Raw genomic sequence first — 19,265 nt, 5'->3', positions numbered from 1 at the left:
TGAAGATTGAAGAGCAAGAAAAGCACTTTTAAACATGTCCTTCAGCTGCTTGCCAACTCACGCTCCTAGTGCTTGTTTATTTCTAGAAAAATGAATCTTGGCAAAAACACAAGATGGTTTTATGTTTCAAATGTCAACATCGAGTCTTTTTGAGTGAAACGCTCGGGTGAAAGGTTTTCTTTTGTTTATGGTTATTTCACACCTTGTGTTCTCTTTATTTGCAGTTTCTCATCTTCACACAATGTGTTTTTCTTGGAAAGATGACTCATTTAACAGCTCTATTTAACCAGAGCGAAATGCATTTGGATTATTGCGTAACTCCAGGAAGTTTCATAGATTGGGAAATAGCTGAACTACAAAATGTCCAATGTGTTCGTTTTGATCATTTATGGTTGGATTAAAACCTTTCACTATTTAAATTCTCCGTGTATTTACTTACAGTGAGCCAGCATGGCACAGGGAAACTATTCTCAAAAAACACAAACTTTCCTTTTAATTCAGAGTTGTTTACTGACATAGCTTATTTTAAGTTTATTATATTAAGTACATCATTCCCGAGACACATTCTCAACCGTACAGACGCTTGTTAGGTTGACACAAAACAATTATCTTTCTCATGACATCAGGCAGCTTCTTTTAATTGTAGTCAGTTTTGCTAAATAGATGATTTGGTTTATAAGTTTCATGATACATTCTTCTTTAACCTCATTGACTAAGTGATCATGAGTCTAAAGTGGAATCTTCAAAAGGATTGAACAGCTCAAAAATATACAATTTAAAATCAAATAACCAACACATTTATCAGAAATTCAATCCAAGTTTTTTTTTAAATGCAATTTATGATTAGGATCAATTTGCGGTGGGTTCTTCCCACACACAAACCTGTTTGTGAAGAGCTTTATATAACTCAGTCCTCCATCAGGCCAGCTGGTTACCTGTGTGTTGCTGTGGGTGTGTCGTGAGAGCAGGTGTGAGACTCTGTCACTGTTCACTTGATCTGAATGCAGAACTGATGGCTGCGGGAAACTCCACACTGGACTGTGTCCAAGCTCTCATTACTTCATGATAATGGTACCACCACACACTGCTGCTGAGACTTGTATGGACATGTCCATGCTACCATCGTATCCTTGCTGTTAATGGCAGAAAGGTAGTGGTTTAAGAATGATATATGTATGTAATTGCCTTTTTTATTTGATTAAAAAATATATGCATGATTAGTCATGGCAATTAAGAACATTTAATTGATATATTTGTTTTTAATGAAATGTTTTAGTGATGCAACCTTTCAGTGGTAAGAATGTTATTCGGTTAAGCAAGAAGAGGGAATTTCCTGGCTCAACTATTCCGCTTTAGCGCCTGCCTTTAAAACGAATTGAAGGCGTGTATTCACAGATATGATATCGTATATGATATATTATAAAATTAGCTGTTTTATGACAAACTACTCTTTGATACCACAGAAGATCAATCAATATGCATGTGTTGATTATGTTTAATATTTATCTCAATCTACCAAGTAACTAGTTATCAGATAAAAGTTTGAGTTAAAAATATTTAACTCTGAATGTAGACAAACAGTTTAAAGTAGCAGAAAACACTCAATCAATTATACGCAAGTTAAATAGTAGATCTTAAATAAGAAATGTTTTAATGTAAAGGGCATTGAAATGACTGACTCTTTTATATAGTTTGATACATCTTACTATAAACATTATACATACAAACATCAATGTTTGGCCAAAAGTGGATTAGTAAGGAGGTAACTATCATATAAAGATATTGGCTTAAACATATAAATACATTTGAAACAGACCTCTTACACACGGGTCATGGTGATCCCGGTAGGGGGGACAATTACCAAATTTGGTATGGTGTTAAACTTGAATTTAGAGGACTTTTTGTTTATCATGTGCAATATAAACGGGGTAATTCTAACCTGGAGTGGCTGTTTACAGAGGCAGGTATCTCACCTCTCCAGGTTACAACACCCACGGGAGTCCCCTGCACCCGGAGGGACTCCCCATCGGACAATTATAGCACGCTGCGACCACAAACTGCACAACACCAGTACAAGTCTCACACATCAGCCAGGAGGAGGTGAAAGCGAAATCAGGCCACAAACGGCTGCTTTTATGTCTCTTTTCTTCCATTGATTAACCCTCGCACCATACAAGGACCTTAGCGGTACGGTGTGTTCATGGAAAGATGTTTGGTTTATTACGTCACTTGTTTGTTTTGATAATACCAGTATCATCTTTGCCAAGAGAATTTCCGTGATACCCGGTATTTTCAGAGTTTTTGGAGCTATAACACATTAACCACAGCTCTTTGGCTTTAATTCACTTCTGTTTTTCATAAGTTGCAACTTGGTTTTAATACAACAGTCCATAATCCAATTGAGGCATTACATCTCTCTATTAAACGGCAACTTAACTCATTCAAAGTATTTTAGCTCCATCTACTGGGGAAACAGACTCCTTTCAGTGATTAGGGTAAATCCTTTAAAGTAAGTAAAACATTTATTCAGAGGCTTTAAAGGTCACCTATTATGCAAAATCCACTTCTTCATGTCTCTTCTACACCAACATGTGTCCCCTCTGTGTAAAGAGATTCTGAAACTTTCAGGGAAAAAGATTCTCTCACTTTTTGTCCTGATCCATTTATATAAAAACCTGTCAGAAAATGAGCTGATCAGATTTTGGCCACTTTATGATGTCATAACGATTTTTTGGCTTGTGTCAACATTAGCCAATCACCAACCACGGTAACACCCCCCCCCACCTTATCTCCTGAAGCCACTATTTCAAGTATACTACGTCATCGAGTGGCGCCGAAGGACTGTTTAAATGCCCAGCATTCGGCGCCACTCGATGACGTAGTATACTTGAAATAGTTGCTCTGCAGCAGCTTTACTCGACATTGAGAAACGGCCAGAGAATCAGCACTTTTGAAACAGGGCTGAAACAGAGGGGATTATGGGATGCATGATCTGTTTGGTATTTCAAGCCAAACATTTCAGAGACATGTGTTGTATACATCTTAGAACTATAATATATTGATGAAAAACAGTATAATAGGGGACCTTTAAGAATCTGTTTGAGATCCTGCTAACCTGTCCAGGCTTGGATCTGTACTGTATGGTCGCAGTTAGTACTAGTTTATTAATAAATGTGGTATTTGTCCCTTTACAACTGCATCTCATAACATTGGGCTGCATGGATTACATTTTTAGTTGTGATATTAACTTAAAAAGGAGACACATTTATTCAAGTAGAAGCTTAAATAATATTTCTTTCCCATACTGTCTGTGTGGAGGAAACTTCTGTGTAGCAATGCAGTGGGAGTCACCGACTCATGAAGGAGACACGGGATGAGCTGGAGCTTTGATGTCAAACACTGATGGTTTGTTTGGAGTTACGGCCGGAGAGTTGACAAGACAGGTGGTGTGTCACGAGTTGACACAGCGGTTGCCAAACCAATTCTGAAGAACTCTTTCTGCAGCTCGAGGTTTTAACTAGTTCGGAGTGTAATAATCAACATTCTTCATCAGTGAGACTATGGACCCTGAATCTAACTAGAGCTCTCGTCCATAGAAAATAATGTGCGCCAGGGAACCTTCGTCCCTGAACAGTAAACTACCTCATGGCGGCTTGTGCTCTGTCATAGACTGGCAACAACAATGCGCCCAAGCTGCCCCTCCTTAAAAGAGATAGCAGCAATACCCAAGGCCGTAGACATATGCAATGGGCAAGGAGACAATGAGAGGAGAAAATGATGAACTGTGTCGAAGGTTGAATACCTAGGCAAATGATTCCCTAACAGTCTGAATATACCTGTAGTCACTCTCACAATCATGCTGTGAATCGGTTAACTACAAAATTAGTGAACTGATTAAATAATGATTGGAGAACAGATGAGCATAAATAAAGTTTAAGAAAAAAACGTGAATCTTTTATTTTGTTTAGATATCATGTACAAGGGCCTGATATCACAGCTGGTCTGGAGGGTTTACACTTAATTCTTAAAATGTACTTATGCGTGGATCTTGAATACAAACTGAAATAAATAAGAGTTACTCCAACATGACCTCATCATTTGTGTCTCTTCTGTCTTCGTGTCGCTCCCAGATGGAAATACAAGCTGTAGAAAGTTCTCCCAGGGGATGGGGCTTCAGAAACAGAAACTTGGGGACCCTCCCACCACCTCTTCAAGTTCAACCTACTTGAGTATCAGTCTGAAAAGCTGCCTCTGTCGCTCAGAGGAGTCACTCCTTCACTGTGACGTGTGGCTCAGAGAGTTTCTGGATGTGCAGCTCCTCCATCAGCTGCTCCACACAGACCTTAAACAGAGGCTCCGGCTCCTGGGAGACAACAGGAAGGACAATCATCACAGACTGCACACGGGGTTATTATTACAAGTTAATATTACTTTCCACATCTTTTAGGTGTATGTGTTTGGGTTAGGGTGGGATAGTGAGGTGTAATCTATAGCTTTGATTTGTAATGAATTTCATATTGAATATAGAAAACATTTTGAACTTACCTATGTTTATAATCCACATATTTATATTGATATAGTAATAAAATACAGTATTTTATAATAACCTACTGTATTTAATTGTATGTTGTTTTATTTCATTCAATCTATTTCCTACATCTTAATGGGACCATTATATCACTTGCATTACTTTGTTACACAATTTCATTTCTTTTTATGTCTTAATTAAATATGTTAAATGGTTGGAGTTGCTGCAGTAACCCTGTGTATTTCTGTTACGTCTTTAAAAAGTGCTGAATGAGTTTCGTGCAGCTGTGTTTGAGGTCTTACCTTGTGCTCCAGCTGCCTCTGCTTCTCCACGGCCTCTTCCAGACTCAGACCGACCCACTCGACCTCCCCCTCTGGGATGTCAACCTGCTGCTGAGAAGGGAGGAAGCACAAAAAGGAACTTGTCATTGGTTTTTTAAACACAACTCCTAGCGTCTCAAGGGGTACTATGCCAAGACAGACAGCAACAATTAAACCACACAGAAATGTAGACACATACTAAAAGAAACAAAACAAATCACATAGGGAACAGAGTCAGATTTGCAGCCAGGTGAATTAAAAAATATTGACATCCTTAAGTAAAAATATGAATAAATGAATGTCAAAATACTGAATGAAATGTAGTGGCGTAGAAGAGCCGCATGAAATGGAATTCAAGTAAAGTACAGATACTTTAAATTGTAAATACCGGACTCAAGTTATGTTTTTGGTTACTTTCCAACCTCAGTTCCCATAGCTGTGTAACATCAGGGTTAGTTTCAGTCAGTGTGTAGCAACACATTAGGGACCACAAAGTGGACTTGAACACATCCCACTTACTTTGTATTTGTTGTAGACCTTCTCTCTCTTCACAGGGTCTGCTGGGTAGAGCTCTGAGTCTCTGCGCACCAGGCGGAGCATCATGGCTCTCTTCAGGTCCATGCCCAGCTTGGAGTTCAGGTCTTCCTTTGATGTCTGATAGAAAGTAGGATAATCATAGTCATAAAAATGCCATATGGAAAATAGATTTTTGTCACACAAAGGAAAGGTCGTGATCTTTTACTTTGAGGATATAGAAGTCGAATCCAAATGCAGCGTCAACGAGGTCCAGAGTGCGCGGGGTGACTTTGATGGTGAACTTGTGATCGAGGATCTCGCTGTAAAACTCTCTCTCTAACAGCTTTGGTTTCCAGACCTTCTTAAGACGATTCGACATCTGTGGAGAGAAACAATTCACACATCCATTATGTCTACAGATACATTTCAAACATGTTTAGTTTTAACTGCAGAATGTGTTGGAAAATGATAAATGTCTGCTGGGCTTTCATGCCACACTACTATTTCTAACAATCAGTGAAGCTGCATTATGTACACACAATGTATCATTTAATACAAATGTGTTACTTGTGGGCTTTATTTGTAGACTTGAACTTGTCTACAAATAAAACCCATGACGCTTTGCTGCAACACATTATTTGATGAGAGTTTATACCAAGACAAAACTTGAATTGTATGATATCTCTGCCTTTTTTGAAAGGTATATGCACAGAAAGGAAAGAAAGGAGCAGAAGAGACAAGCAGAGTGACATGCTAGCTCAGCTGTATTGTATTGTTTTAATCATGTCATGTCAACACACTGTAGTAAAACTAAAGAAAGAAATGTCCCCTCCTGTGACTCACTTTGTCATTGTTGGCGTATTTGTAGCCCGATACCCAGCCCTCTCCCCCCCACAGGCCGCTCTGCGACTGTGGAGGGTAGTAGATGGGCACCGGGACATCCTGCACCCGCTCCTTCTTCCCCGTCTTTGGGTTGGCTCGGTATTGGATGCCCAGCGGTCTCCAATGGACAGGCGTGGGATCTTTCGGCTCGATGGACTTGATGTAGTGTTGGGGGAGTCGGGCGTAGATGCCCTGCTTCAGCTTCAACGCATCCCAAATTTTGGGGGAGTATTTATGCAAAGGCATGACGAACTACTTGAGTCAAATCTGGAAGACAGAAGGATGATGAAACATTGTTACAGTTGTAAATCAGTAGTGGTTAATACATAGAATTATAACATAGCTGCCATGCAAAAGACTATACAATTTAGATTTTCCTCAGGTTCATTCATAACACACTGAATGTTGGGACTAGGGAATTAAGGAATAAGCTGAGTGCTCTTACTAGTTCATGTACAAATACATTGGAAATGCAATATATAAAATATTTTTTAATGAGGAGAGTTAAAACCTACTACATTAATCCCTGAAATGGTGCATAGCAGTACGTTGTAATATATTTAATCAATTAGCTGCAGCTGGTTGAACTTAATAAATACACATTAACAGGAACTCACAGCACAAGTGAACAACTTTCATAACGTTGCTTGTTAGCAGGACGCTAGCTTGCCCAGGCTAACAACAGAGGTTTACATCTAAACAATGCTTCTGTGAGGATAATATATTATTGAGATCACGTTTTCAAGTCTATCTTACCTGGTAATGACAAAACAGTGACCTTAAAAGAGAAGAAGGTGAGTTTTTAATTCAGGTTAGCCCAAAAACAAGCAGGCAAGGACATCACGATCTCAGCCCCAGTACACAGGGAGATTTCCGCATCGGTCAGCCCAGGAGCAACGTGATTGGATGCCAAACAGAAACTCGCAGTTGATTGGCTTTTGATGGTTGTCAATCAATCTTGATCTCCGGGGAAATTCCTTACACAATAATTGCGGCCCTAGATCACAGCCCTATTATGTATCACAGGTCAAAATAAAACATAGCATAAAAAAAACCTCAAATCATCTACAAGTAATTAAATTGACTAAATCTAATTTAAAGAAGTAAAAGAGCTAATACAAATATTACACTTCTCTTTTTAACATTGTGGACTTTTATTGTGAAGTGCATGGACAGAGCCTGACAGGAAGTATTCTTGAGGTTGTAAAATGTTTAAATTGTTACAAAACCCGCAAATAAAACACGATTTTAAGAGAGTATTTAGTGGAATTCTTGAATCATGATAACCCTAATCTATTTTACGTGTCATTTAATGGAATACCGTTTTTTAATAGTTGATGAATTCTTTAATATTTTCAGATCGAGATTAAATCAAACAACGTTTCAAGAGATCCTCTGGGCGATATTTTCCATTACTTCGCCCGAAAGGTGGAATTGAACCACTCTGCCGCTAAGCAGCTACAGGTTTGAAGCCTGCACCCCGGACCACCGAGGCTCATCCGGGCACTTATAACTTGTCTGTCAGATGTTAATATACCTCATACCAGCAAGACTCCTCCGAGTCACGGTGTCAACAAAAATTATTATTGTTATTTTGCATTTATCAGAGTTCGCTCCTGTATGCAAGATGTACTCACGTGCTGGATATCTCCAAACATATACAGCTAAAACGTCTGAAAAACATCAAAAATAAAGGGAAGTAGTCGGGTCTGTACTGTGTTATGCGAAGCAGATGCTTTGTGATTGGCGGCCTGAAAATAAAAAGGTGGAGCCACATAGCAACATCACAGGTGAGAAATATGACCCAGTTTCATTGATTTAGAAATAGCTTCTCACAACATGGGTGACAACATAATCATAATAAAACAGATTAGATCACATTGAGACAGACAGAATGAAGATGAAGTAAATTAAAGCAAATCCACAACTGTAAAATCAAAAGATTAAACAGTGCAAAAGCATATAATATTGATCCCACCAACACATTTGTCTCAATATGATTTTCAATAACTACTTTAAATGTTAAACTAAAAGGAAAGTTATATTATTATTGTATTGCATCATTATTATTGCTGTAATATAATACATAGTAGGTTTTATTGTAATATTTACTTCAATTATGTAGTTGGTTGAGGTAGAACATAATTATGCAAATATACAGCGTGTAGATTAATCTATAATGCATCCAGTTTAAATACCCTTATCACGTTTTGTGAAATGTTGATCTGTAAAATATACTAATCAAAGCTCTCAGATAAGGGTAGAAGTATACAGTAGTAAATAATTAAAATACTATAAGTACAAGTACCTAAAAATGTAACTTAAGAACAGTACTCAATTGAATAAACCATGTTACTTTCCACCACTGCGTGTAATATGTGTGTTTCGTTTTGTATCTGCCAATGAAAACAGGTTTAAATGACTGATGCATCTGTTCTTGTACTTTTGCTGCTATGACACTGAGATCAATACATTTGTTATGATCTTAAAATGAAAAGAGACACATTTTAGTATAACTATTTGTTTTAATGTCAGTTCATGGGAAGAATATAGAAGTTCCAGGTACAAATGAAGTAACACAACAACAAAAATGCTTCCATTTTGACAGAATTGCACTTGATATTGCATAGATAATCTTTGGGACAGCACTGTGTTAATATCCCAAATCTAAAGAACAAAAACATATGTCCAGGCACTTAAAGAAAGATAACACTTTAAAATATGTTTTTCCCCATTATCGTTGCCCCTACATTCACTTAATGAAACTCCTCCAGTGCAGTTCTCTGGGTCAGAGGAAGGTGTTCTCGATGACCAGAGTCTGAGGCTCTTCCTTTGTTTCTCCAGCTGCCGGTGCCAGCAGGCTCCTGCTCTCCTCCAGGGAGGAGCAGCACATATTCCCATCACAGGCCTTTCCACAGGCCAGGCTGCAGGAGAGAAGAGGAGGAAGGGAGGGGTCCTCTCTGTGGACCACGGGCGAGGCGCACCCTGCACTGCCTGCAGAGGAACCAGGGCAAGAGGCAAACTCTGGCTGAACGGTGCAGCAGCTCACTCCCACACTCTGCAGCACCTTGGTGACCCCCGACATCAGGTCAGCACACCTGTGTAAAATGAAAATGAAAATGAAGTACAGTTTTTGTTACAGGCAACATTTGTATTATTATAACAGGAGGGTTTCTATGTTTCATTATTGGCGATAATTGTGATTTTTAAGTGAAATATTGATTTCTTGTTGGTAAAACACATATGACTACAGAGTGTAAACACCACTAAATCATCCATCAAACCATTTTTTTAAACGCTTTTTTAAAGTTATGATTACATCATCTCTCCTAACCTTACTACACTTGTATTTTGAGTGTAATAAAATGCGTAGAGAAAAAAATGCAAAACAAACAAAGTTAGTGACAGCATAATATTTTTGCTGTTGTTGATGTATCATCAGTCTTTTGAAGAACCAAAACCTATGAGTTGGTGGTGGTGTTGCGTAACAGTTATATATTCAGTATCTCTAATATCCCAGGTGGTCCCAGCCTAATCCAATCCAATCCAATCCATTTTATTTATATAGCACATTTCAAAACAACAGAGTTGAACAAAGTGCTGTACATCAACAACTGTATAAAAACAGCCTAGGTCTACAACCCTTAATGGCTTTTTGTTTACAAAAAATGAATCTGTACTTTTTAGCTAATCCGAATTGAGTATTCCTGGATGAGCATGGTATAAACAGATAAAACCACCAGGTATCAACGTCAATCTTTTCCACCTCACCTCTGCACTGGAAACCCAGCATGGCAGTGAACATGGACAGAGGCCACCGTGAAGGATTCAGTCAACTGCCACACGTGGAGGTCGTGCACAGCCTGAACCCCGGGTACGCTTGTAATCCTCCGTCCAAGATCAGACACACAAATGTGTGGAGGTGAGGCCTGCAGCAGCAGCAGTCCATACCTGTGCACCTGGAGAGATTTACCGGGGAAACATTCATCAGCACTGGTTTTTACTCAGCTGCAGTAAATATGCATTATTGTGATTAGTGGATTGAACTCACTAAATGGCATCACATTAAGTACAGAGTCTGACCTGTGGCAGAGCTGTGACAACAAGAATGATCACAGCGAGCAGGGAGAGGCCAGGGTCCAGGTACACCAGCAGGCCACAGGTCCCAGAGCTGTGCAGCAGCTGGGGGACGATGAGCAGCACCACCAGGCTGTTGGTCAGAGCCAGCAGAGAGGTACAGAGGCCCTGAAGGACCAGGACGAACGACAGGAGGCTGACCGGCCACTGGCTGACCGGTAAAGTCCTCTCTATGGGATGTGAGGACTTGCAGACTGGGGAGGTATCTGATGCAGTTTGTTTGTCTGAAGGGAGACAAAAGAGTGAAACATTATGTATGCAGAAGATGTGAGATCAGAGCACCAGAACATTGGCTTCTGACCCGTAAGAGCCAAGCAGATCCTTACAAAACAGTATGACAATATTGAGAAGAATATGCTTTTGATTTTGAAATGTACTAATTCTTATTTGAAAATGTATGCAATATCAGAAGTGATATATTTAATCTTCAGTACGTTTTTAACAATAATCATTGAACGTCAGTTATAAATAAATAGACAGCAGTGGGCTGATACAATATTGCCCAGGCCCACTTTAAGATGATCATGTGACATTACAATTCATGCTTATTCTTTTCACACTTTAAACCCTTTGCTTGTTTCATATAGAAATATAATGCAAACTTAATGTTTATTTTAATGTACCTCAGTCATAACTAATAGGGAATTTCATTTGGTACCAAATAAATACAAATGATGTGAACCTCATGCAGCTCTTTTTCTGCAGGACACTAAAGTAAGAAAGCTGACAGTCAAAGTCTCTTACCGAGATGTCCCATGCACTTGTTAACCTTTAGCTGTGCAGCTCCACAGTCCCAGCTCTCCTCTGGAGCCGCTGCATGCAGGTGGACTTCTGTCTTCGGTGCGGCTTGACAGTCAGTGTCAGGGACGCTGGAGGTTCCCGGGTTACAGAGGACAAGCGCCCCGTTGTGGTGCGAGTCGTACACGGCAGATTGGACATGGCTACCGTCCTCGTCCCTGCCTTTAGTCTCTTCTGCAGCCAAGGCTGTGGGAGTGGAACAGAGGAATGAAAAGCAAACATAGACTGTTTGATGTTCCTTACAGCTGAGTATACACTTGGCAGCTGCTTCAAAGTCAAATCTGTCAGAGCAATATCATCATCTGGACAGACACGCTAATTCTTCTGTGGTAAAAGATTAATATTACATAATGCCAGTGTCAGTAAGTGCTTTCCCAGGGTCCCATGCTCTGCAGCACATTTTAAATGCTCTGTGCTTCATTGTGAGCTGCAACAAATTCCTTGTCGTCCAAAATGAATGAATTTCAGAAACCAGGTTGCAGAATAGACTTTAAAATCCTTAAACACAGAAACAATGTGGTTCAATAAACAGCTAACATTGTATCTCTGCTTACATATGATATTACAGACTTTATGGTGAACCTGCTGTTACTGGATGTCAAGTGTCCAGATTTCAATGGTATCAACACCATTCTCATCTCTGTAAGGTTCAATTGAGGATACATTTATCTAAAAGCTTAGCATCAAGAATGGAAACTGGAAAGAAAATCACATCAACCAACCCTTAGAAAATCACCAAGCGGCGAGCGCACATTTTGTTCGTAATTTAAGAATTACTACGCTACTTTTTACATTTTTGCACAAATGGCAAATAGTATAATCCTAAAGACCGCTTGCCAGCAAATTGGACCAGGGCCACAACCTATCCCCCCCCCCCCACTTCACTTGCGCCATTGGACCACACCCATCTTCTAACACAGCCCTCATTTTGACTGCAGGCCTGTGAAGTGATGCCAAATTGAGTCAGGGTGTAGAGTTAGGGTGTAACTCTGGGGATATTTTAAACACACAGAGAAAACATGTTTAGGTCGGCCTTTGCAGATGTGCAAGTTTGTCCAAACAGAGCTGCTTATTGTTATACTGTTTGTGCATCAGCTCTCAAACGAAACATCTGTAGGTGATGTTACCTTTGTGGTTCACTTCAAGGTGAGATTCGGGCCCTGCCTTCTCCTCCTGCAGCTGATCCCAGTTCAGCCAGACCACCAGCATCTTATGCAGCACGCTGACAGCTCCGACCACCACGAGCAGCAGGGGGCGCTGCACTGGGTGAGGGTCCAGGGTGAAGCTGAGGATCTCCATGAAGTAAGAGAGACACAGAGAGGTGAGGAGGAGAGCGGAGATGAAAGACCCCACGGGCTGAACCCTGCTGCTGGTGAGGGACACACCGGAGGCCTGAAGCCCCCCGGCCAGGCCCCCAGGTGGAGATTCAATGGATGACTCTGCAGGCGGGGGGGCGGGAGGTGCTGATGAAGAGGAGCCAGCATGTGGGGGAGATGAAGAGGAGTCCACACGAGGAAGAGCCATGCGCAAGAGGATGAAGAGCGTGTGGAAACCATCTAGTAAGGTGATAAGGGACTTGCACAGCTGACTGATGGTGACCTCGCATGCCAGCAGGAGGATGGTCACTCCCAGCACGCACCAGTGTAGCACCCTCATACCTGCAACAAACACTTGTTCTTACAACCATCACAACACATGCTCATCAGTGTGTAAATATCACTTAAAAACGAATTTGCATTTTCTAATCTCTTACTGTTTCTATGGTAAGAGATGTGCTGTCTTTTCAAAAACTAAAAATGGCTGGAGGGAAAGCGAATAAAATCACATCTGAACCACTTTGCTGTTTTAGCAGATTAGACGCTCAGTTAGGCTCTCATGCTGATGGGTAGTTTGTATTGGTCATGGCTTAATATTGTATAAACTCTTTATCTGCAAACTGTCATACAAATTGTACTTAATAATCTGAAATGTAGTGCAGGAGAGGTATAATGTTGCATTAAACTACAACAGTTTGGTACCTCATTGCTTAATGTACTTCCTACTGCTCTTAATATTAACTTTTTGCAACAACAAAACAACAATGTAATTATCATTCTGAAATTGGCCATTATGCAAAATGAGTACTTTTACTTTTGGTACTAGTATTTTAATGCTTTTACTTGGGTACAATTACAAATGCAAGACTGAGTTTCTCTATATATTACTACTTTTAATAAGCAACAGATCTTCCACCACTAGTTAGTCATGGTTGAGCGTGTACATGTACAAAGATCTATTTGCTCAAGCAGAAGTGGAAAACTAAAACAAATGCAACACATGTCTCTATCTTTACCAACATAAAGATTAGTTACCTAAAGAAAGTGGATGACCCTCGAGCAGCAATCAAAGATGAGTTGAGTTCTTGGACGTGATCTCTGCGCTGAAATCAGAAAAATGTCATTCATAGTGCTCACCATCTCTCCCTCTCTGTGTCCCACCACACTCCTCCTCTAATCACAGTCATGTGAGCAGGGTAGAAGGGGGGGGGGGGGGTCTCCTCAGGCATCCCTCCTCAGTTCGGTGGTGGGAGAATATACCTTCAATGGACGATCAAACAGCCCACCCACCCTTCACACACTCTCTGAGCAGCTCCTGTGAAGCTAATTTGCAACAATTAAATCCCCATTGTGTTGTCAGGATTATAACCAGATCATAAGATGATGTCTTCAGACATGTAGGGGAGGGTCACAGGTAGTGGACCCCGGGGAAGAGTGGGAAGCTCACTTGGGTTTTTCTACCTGCACCCAGCCGAGAGAGCGGCTGAGGCAGGCTTTCTGTAGTGATGGATTTGGTAGTCTCTGTTTTAAAACTTGGACCTTAAGGAAGAATAACTATATGTCACGGATAAAGGACACACTTTTCACTAAGGAAAACTAGTATAAGATAACCAAACACAACTGTCTTCTGGGAAGTGCTCAGCACAGATGCAGCACATGCCTTTGCTTGAAATATAGACTCCAGATATTTCAAACCTTTTGGAGGAGTACCAAATAGTTTGCTCTTAACATTTTACCTCCTGTAAACATCACACATGCTGCAATCATTAACCGAGAGCTGAAACACGTTGATAAAGAATATAAATGGATCAGACAGACAAGCTTGTTTCCTGTTGATTGTCTACTGTGGTCGAAAATGGCAGTGAATCTTAAACATATATCATATGCATTTAGTAACATTAGCCCCTACACACTGGTCATACCAGACCAAGTGAGGATGTACAAACTAACCCTCTGAGCACAGGCTCCTGAAGTAAGAGAGTGTTTGAAAATAACTCTTTGCAGGAGGAAGAATGTGTTACTCCTTACTTGAATATTACATAATCCCCCTTTGAAGCTTTTTGCCAAGAGTTGGTTGTGAAGATTAGCACCCCTCTCACACATGAGGTATCTGGACACTCCTGACCCCTCGGATGACGCTGCAGGACCATCAGCCCCTGCTCTGTGCGCCCGGTCTGTTGCAGTCCACTGATCTGGGAACCAACAGGCCAGATCGGGGCTGACACCCCGACTATTCACCAGCATGCCAGCACATTCCTGAGGCACGGCCAGAGGAGAGACCCGGAGAGGAAGCATCTGATCACCTGATCACTGTCCCTACGGAGCAGGCCCGGTTCTACGGGGGTGCATAAGGGTGCATTGCACCCTCAGTTGAGTTGTTATGCACCCTCATTTGAAAAATTAAAAGTGAAAAATTAAAAGTGAATTTTTTTTTATTATTAAAAGTGAAAATTATTACATATATAATAACAATAATAACAATAGTAGTAATAATAATAATAATAAGAATATAGTTGAAATAAAATAAATTGCAATTGTGGTTAAATAACATTGTCTGCTGCATTTATTTGGTCCATTTAAACGGTACGTAACGTTATTATGTCAGGTGCGCGTGACCTGTGCCGCTGCATGTTCATCATCTGCAAGGTGCTTACACAGCAGTCAATGATGGAACTCAGAAAATGGTTAAAACAACCAGCCCTAATCGCCAGCAGTAACACTGCATCTACTGCAGGTAATAACAGTTCAGATCATGGGGACATTACGTTCGGCCACTGTCATGGACACTAACGTCCTCCCGCCCGACTCGCCGGCTTTGCCCACGGAGGCGGAGCAGCCGCAGCCGTCTTCGTTGCCCCAAACACCGCCACCCCTCGGCGGCCCGCAAGTGCCAGAGGACCTCGGCAAAACAGAGCCTGCCCAGGTATATTACAAAAAGTACCCAACTCGCCTGTACAGTGGGGTAAATTGCTCATTTTGCAGCTCATGGTTTCACAACAGAGATTGGCTGGAATATTCCTCAAAAAAATATGCCATCTTCTGCTATGCATGTAGACATTTCGGTCTTGAAAGGGGAGTGATTTGTAAAATATCCATAAAGAAATAGTAAATCTGCTTACAGTTCTGTTTCATATGGGTGTTAGTATCCATAGATCTCTTCATGTTGCTTTCAAAGTGCACCAGATTGATGCTTTTAACTTCAATATTTAAAAAAAAATCTTCCCGGGGGAGCATGTCCCCGGACCCCCCTAGAGGAGGTGAGGACCCCCTAGACTGAGGGTGTTAGGTCCACTCCCCGCTTATAAAATAGCACTTTACCACTGCACCTTCTCTAATCTCAGATGCACCCTTAGTCATTTTGTTCTGGAACCGGGCCTGCTATGGAGAGAGACCTGACAGTCATACTTGCCAACCCTCCCGATTTTCGTGGGAGAATCCCGATTTCATTGCCCTCTCCCGGTTTCCTCCCGGGGTCATATTTCTCCCGCATTTCTCCCGATTCCTGACAAAATCAGATTTACTCACAACTGTTTCAACTCGGACTTTAATACAGCTACACCATTGTTTGGTTTTCATGGTAACGCGTCTCTTTAGTAGCGCGCGCAACTGAAAGTCCGAGAGGGTGTTCAGCTGCATGGTGAGGATTGGAAGCCGCGACTCTTACAATGAAGGCTCGATAATCAGCTCACAGCATATAAAGTGGCATATTGGTGTAAGCAGAGGTAAAGTGCTATGTTACAAGTGGTGGGGGGCGGGGGTCCTCACCTTCTCTAGGGGGGTCCGGGGGCATGCTCCCCCTTCAATGTTTTGTATTGAAGTTAAATGCATCAACCTGGTGCATTTTGAGAGCAAAATTGATTTATGGATACATCTCTCAACATCCATATGAAACAGATCTGTCAACAGATTTTCTTTTTCTTTATGGATATTTTACAAATCACTCACCTTTTAAACTGTATTCTTGTTTTACTGTCATATAGTATTTCATAACTGTTTTTCATTTATTCTCATAAATGGTGACCAAAACGTTTGAGACCCACTGAGATAACAAGACTAAAGTTAACTATCTAAACAGAGAGTCCCTTACCTCACTGAGCTGTATTTATCTCTCAGTCTGACAGGATAGAGAGCTCACCCTTTCCTTGTTTTAGAAACAGCTTCTAATATCCGTTAGCGCAGCTAGCTAACCAGATGCTAACAACAACAATGCAAATAGTGAGTTTGGTAGAAATATACTGTATAATAGTAAAGTTATTTAAGATGATGCCATATTTATTGAAGATTTTACATTATAAATATTCCCCAAAATTATTAAAAAGCATATTCTTCCAAACTCCTTGCTGTAGTATGACACACAGGAGACTATTGATGTGTGTGGTGAGTTTGGTAGTAATAAGCTGTATAATAGTGATTGAATATTATTGTATTCTCTTTTTTCGGAGTTGCACTTTGCAGACGGTCCCTGAGCACTCGTTTCTTCTCCGGCTGCAGATAGAGACTAATGTGTCCAGCTCGGACGACGGCGCGTATTTCCTTTTTTTATATATCAAAATATGATTGTAGTTTGTTGTCAACCTTACCACGGTACTTAGGAGACGTCATTTGTGTCTGAACAACGTTTTGTTCATGAGTTATTGATCCGTGAAATCAGAATCTCACAATATCGTTCCAACTTTACTGAACTAAGCCAGAAGACCGTCTCATTTCGTAGGCCGCTTGGTTTGCTGTTCCTTCACTTTATTTTTTATATTTATATACATTTATTTTGGACGAAAATTTAGCGTGAGGAAAGGCAAGTGTGGCGTGAGTGCGTGAGATATGGGTTAATTGCGTGACTCTCACGCTCAATGCGTGTGTTGGCAGCCCTGAGCATAGATGTTCTTCTCTTTAAAAGTCAGTTTCCCCGCTGCGAGGCTCCGATTTCTGAGGTCTCAAGGTTGGCAAGTATGCTAGCAGCTCAGCTGAACCTCTGCAGAGGTGGTTTTTAGTTTTGAGATAGATAGAATTGGAGGATTAAACCCTCTGGTCACACATACATGCATGCACACAGTATTTACAGTGAAATGTGACCCCTGCATTTAACCCATCCTAGTAGCCTACTAGAAGCTCTGCCTTTATCTTTTTGAACATCTACTATTAGTTATCTTGTGCTGTACTTATGATTCATTTATAATTAATAAACACAAGTATACTTCATATCTATTTATTTACTTATCAGTTGATAGACTGATCATTTTAGGACCCTCTAATTACTGTTGTTTAATTCCTCTTAATACCTGCTGTTTGTGTGCAATATAAAAAGCCAGTTGTTTTATATATTTTGTATAATTCCTTACTGTTGTGTTTAGTGTCGAGTAGTTTCTGGTGTTGTCTTGTCCCCTAAAAAACTCTGTTGACCCTTGGAAACCAGAATATAATGTTATGAAGAAGTTAATGTTTATGAAACAACATATCTGATCCTGGCTCAGTTTGACTCCCCGCTGAGAACACTCATTAACCCTATATATGTAACTGGTTTGCAGTTAATAAATTATCCCTTAATATGGCCAAAACAAATTACATGTTATTCAATACAAAGTCTGAGAGTAGAAATGACTGTATTATACGGATTTGCAATACTGAGATAGAGAAAGTTGGTGCATGTACATTTTTAGGACTCATTCTTGATGAAAAACTCAACTGGAAGCACCATATAAATTATGTACAAACTAAACTGTCAAAAACAATTTTGTATCGTACTAAGAACATTCTCGAGGAAAAAATACTCAGAACTCTTTATAACAGTCTATTTCTCCCTTACCTTTATTACTGCTCCGAAATATGGTGAAACACGTACTCAACAAATCTACAAAAAATAATAATATCTAAAAAAAAAGTATTACGAATAGTTTGTGGTGTTGGTAAATATGAACACACAACTCCCATATTTAAAAAACTCAATCTATTCAAATGTGTTGATATAGTTAAGCTTAAAACAGTACTGATTATGCACAACATTTTCCATAACAAAATGCCTATAACATTCAAAAGCAGTTCCAAACCACAGTCAGGAAATACCCAACTAGGCATCCTATCTGGTTGTGTCAAGCCCTGTAGAACAACCATCAAATCACACAGCTTATCCATAATCGGAGTTAGAACGTGGAATGGACTTCACCCAGACCTCTCAAGTATTACTAGTCATCAACAATTCAAAACTAAAGTAAAAACAATTCTATTCGCAGATTACTCCAGCTAACAAATATTGGATATTCCCAGTATTATTTATATATGCATTTACTTTTTTCTTGCCCTAACTTTTATTTTTATTTTTTTTCCAGTTTTCATTAGTTTTCTTTATTTCTTTGTACTCCTTAATTTCTATACGTTTTTGACAAAATAAATGCCATTGTTATATTGATGCTAATGATGATGCACGGGAGGGCTACTCCCCATAAGCTATGCTTCAGCCCTCCCGCTTCTACTAATTTTGTTCATTTATGTGTATGAATTATACGTTTTTGTAATAAATAACAAAATAAAAAAATAAAAATGAAACCAATAATGTCCAGTTTCTTCTTACCTTTGTCGGAGGAAATTAAAATCTCTGTGGATCTAACAAAACATCATCTCAGAAAGAAAACATTTACAGACTCTGGAGTCTGGACCCTCAGGTGCTCACTCACATGTTTCATGTCGATGTGAACAGAGACAGCGCCTCAGGAGCTGCTCTGGCCACATGAGTCGTGAAAACAGAAAACAGAAGGCCAACAGAACATTTGGAAATGT

The 19,265-nt window shown here is 40.1% G+C and overlaps 2 protein-coding genes across 3 annotated transcripts; both read right to left on the bottom strand.

Annotated features, from left to right (window-relative positions):
- Positions 1–3,927: 3,927 nt before the first annotated feature.
- On the bottom strand, positions 3,928–7,156 carry mrpl28 (mitochondrial ribosomal protein L28). Of its 2 annotated transcripts, none has more exons than XM_034225402.1 (6): positions 7,003–7,156; positions 6,208–6,513; positions 5,591–5,743; positions 5,368–5,502; positions 4,831–4,920; positions 3,928–4,363 (listed from the first exon to the last, which is right to left on the bottom strand). In XM_034225402.1, exons 2-6 carry the CDS (start codon positions 6,490–6,492, stop codon positions 4,268–4,270), a joined length of 759 nt encoding a protein of 252 aa, XP_034081293.1. In that variant the 5' UTR covers positions 6,493–6,513; positions 7,003–7,156; the 3' UTR covers positions 3,928–4,267. The 2 variants fall into 2 exon arrangements, with proteins under 2 accessions (XP_034081293.1, XP_034081294.1); XM_034225403.1 differs by having other exon boundaries at positions 4,831–4,917.
- Positions 7,157–8,794: 1,638 nt separating this feature from the next.
- Positions 8,795–13,666, bottom strand: LOC117552290 (zinc/cadmium resistance protein). The gene is made up of 6 exons (XM_034225648.1): positions 13,533–13,666; positions 12,309–12,839; positions 11,128–11,367; positions 10,330–10,607; positions 10,018–10,205; positions 8,795–9,344 (listed from the first exon to the last, which is right to left on the bottom strand). Exons 2-6 carry the CDS (start codon positions 12,835–12,837, stop codon positions 9,035–9,037), a joined length of 1,545 nt encoding a protein of 514 aa, XP_034081539.1. The 5' UTR covers positions 12,838–12,839; positions 13,533–13,666; the 3' UTR covers positions 8,795–9,034.
- Between the last annotated feature and the right edge of the window lie 5,599 nt (positions 13,667–19,265).

This window comes from Gymnodraco acuticeps, unplaced genomic scaffold (genome assembly GCF_902827175.1).
Source record: "Gymnodraco acuticeps unplaced genomic scaffold, fGymAcu1.1, whole genome shotgun sequence".
Lineage (NCBI taxonomy): Eukaryota > Metazoa > Chordata > Actinopteri > Perciformes > Bathydraconidae > Gymnodraco > Gymnodraco acuticeps.
This window is presented reverse-complemented; position numbering and strand designations above follow the sequence as displayed.

Coding starts and splice junctions, on each gene's coding strand:
- mrpl28 (XM_034225402.1), bottom strand. CDS start 6,492: ATGCCTTTGCATAAATACTCCCCCAAAATTTGGGATGCGTTGAAGCTG. Junction 5,503..5,590: donor TCGACTTCTATATCCTCAAA/GTAAAAGATCAC, acceptor ACTTTCTATCAG/ACATCAAAGGAAGACCTGAA. Junction 4,921..5,367: donor AGGTCTACAACAAATACAAA/GTAAGTGGGATG, acceptor CTCCCTTCTCAG/CAGCAGGTTGACATCCCAGA.
- LOC117552290 (XM_034225648.1), bottom strand. CDS start 12,837: ATGAGGGTGCTACACTGGTGCGTGCTGGGAGTGACCATCCTCCTGCTG. Junction 11,368..12,308: donor CCTTGAAGTGAACCACAAAG/GTAACATCACCT, acceptor CCACTCCCACAG/CCTTGGCTGCAGAAGAGACT. Junction 10,608..11,127: donor CAAGTGCATGGGACATCTCG/GTAAGAGACTTT, acceptor GTCTCCCTTCAG/ACAAACAAACTGCATCAGAT.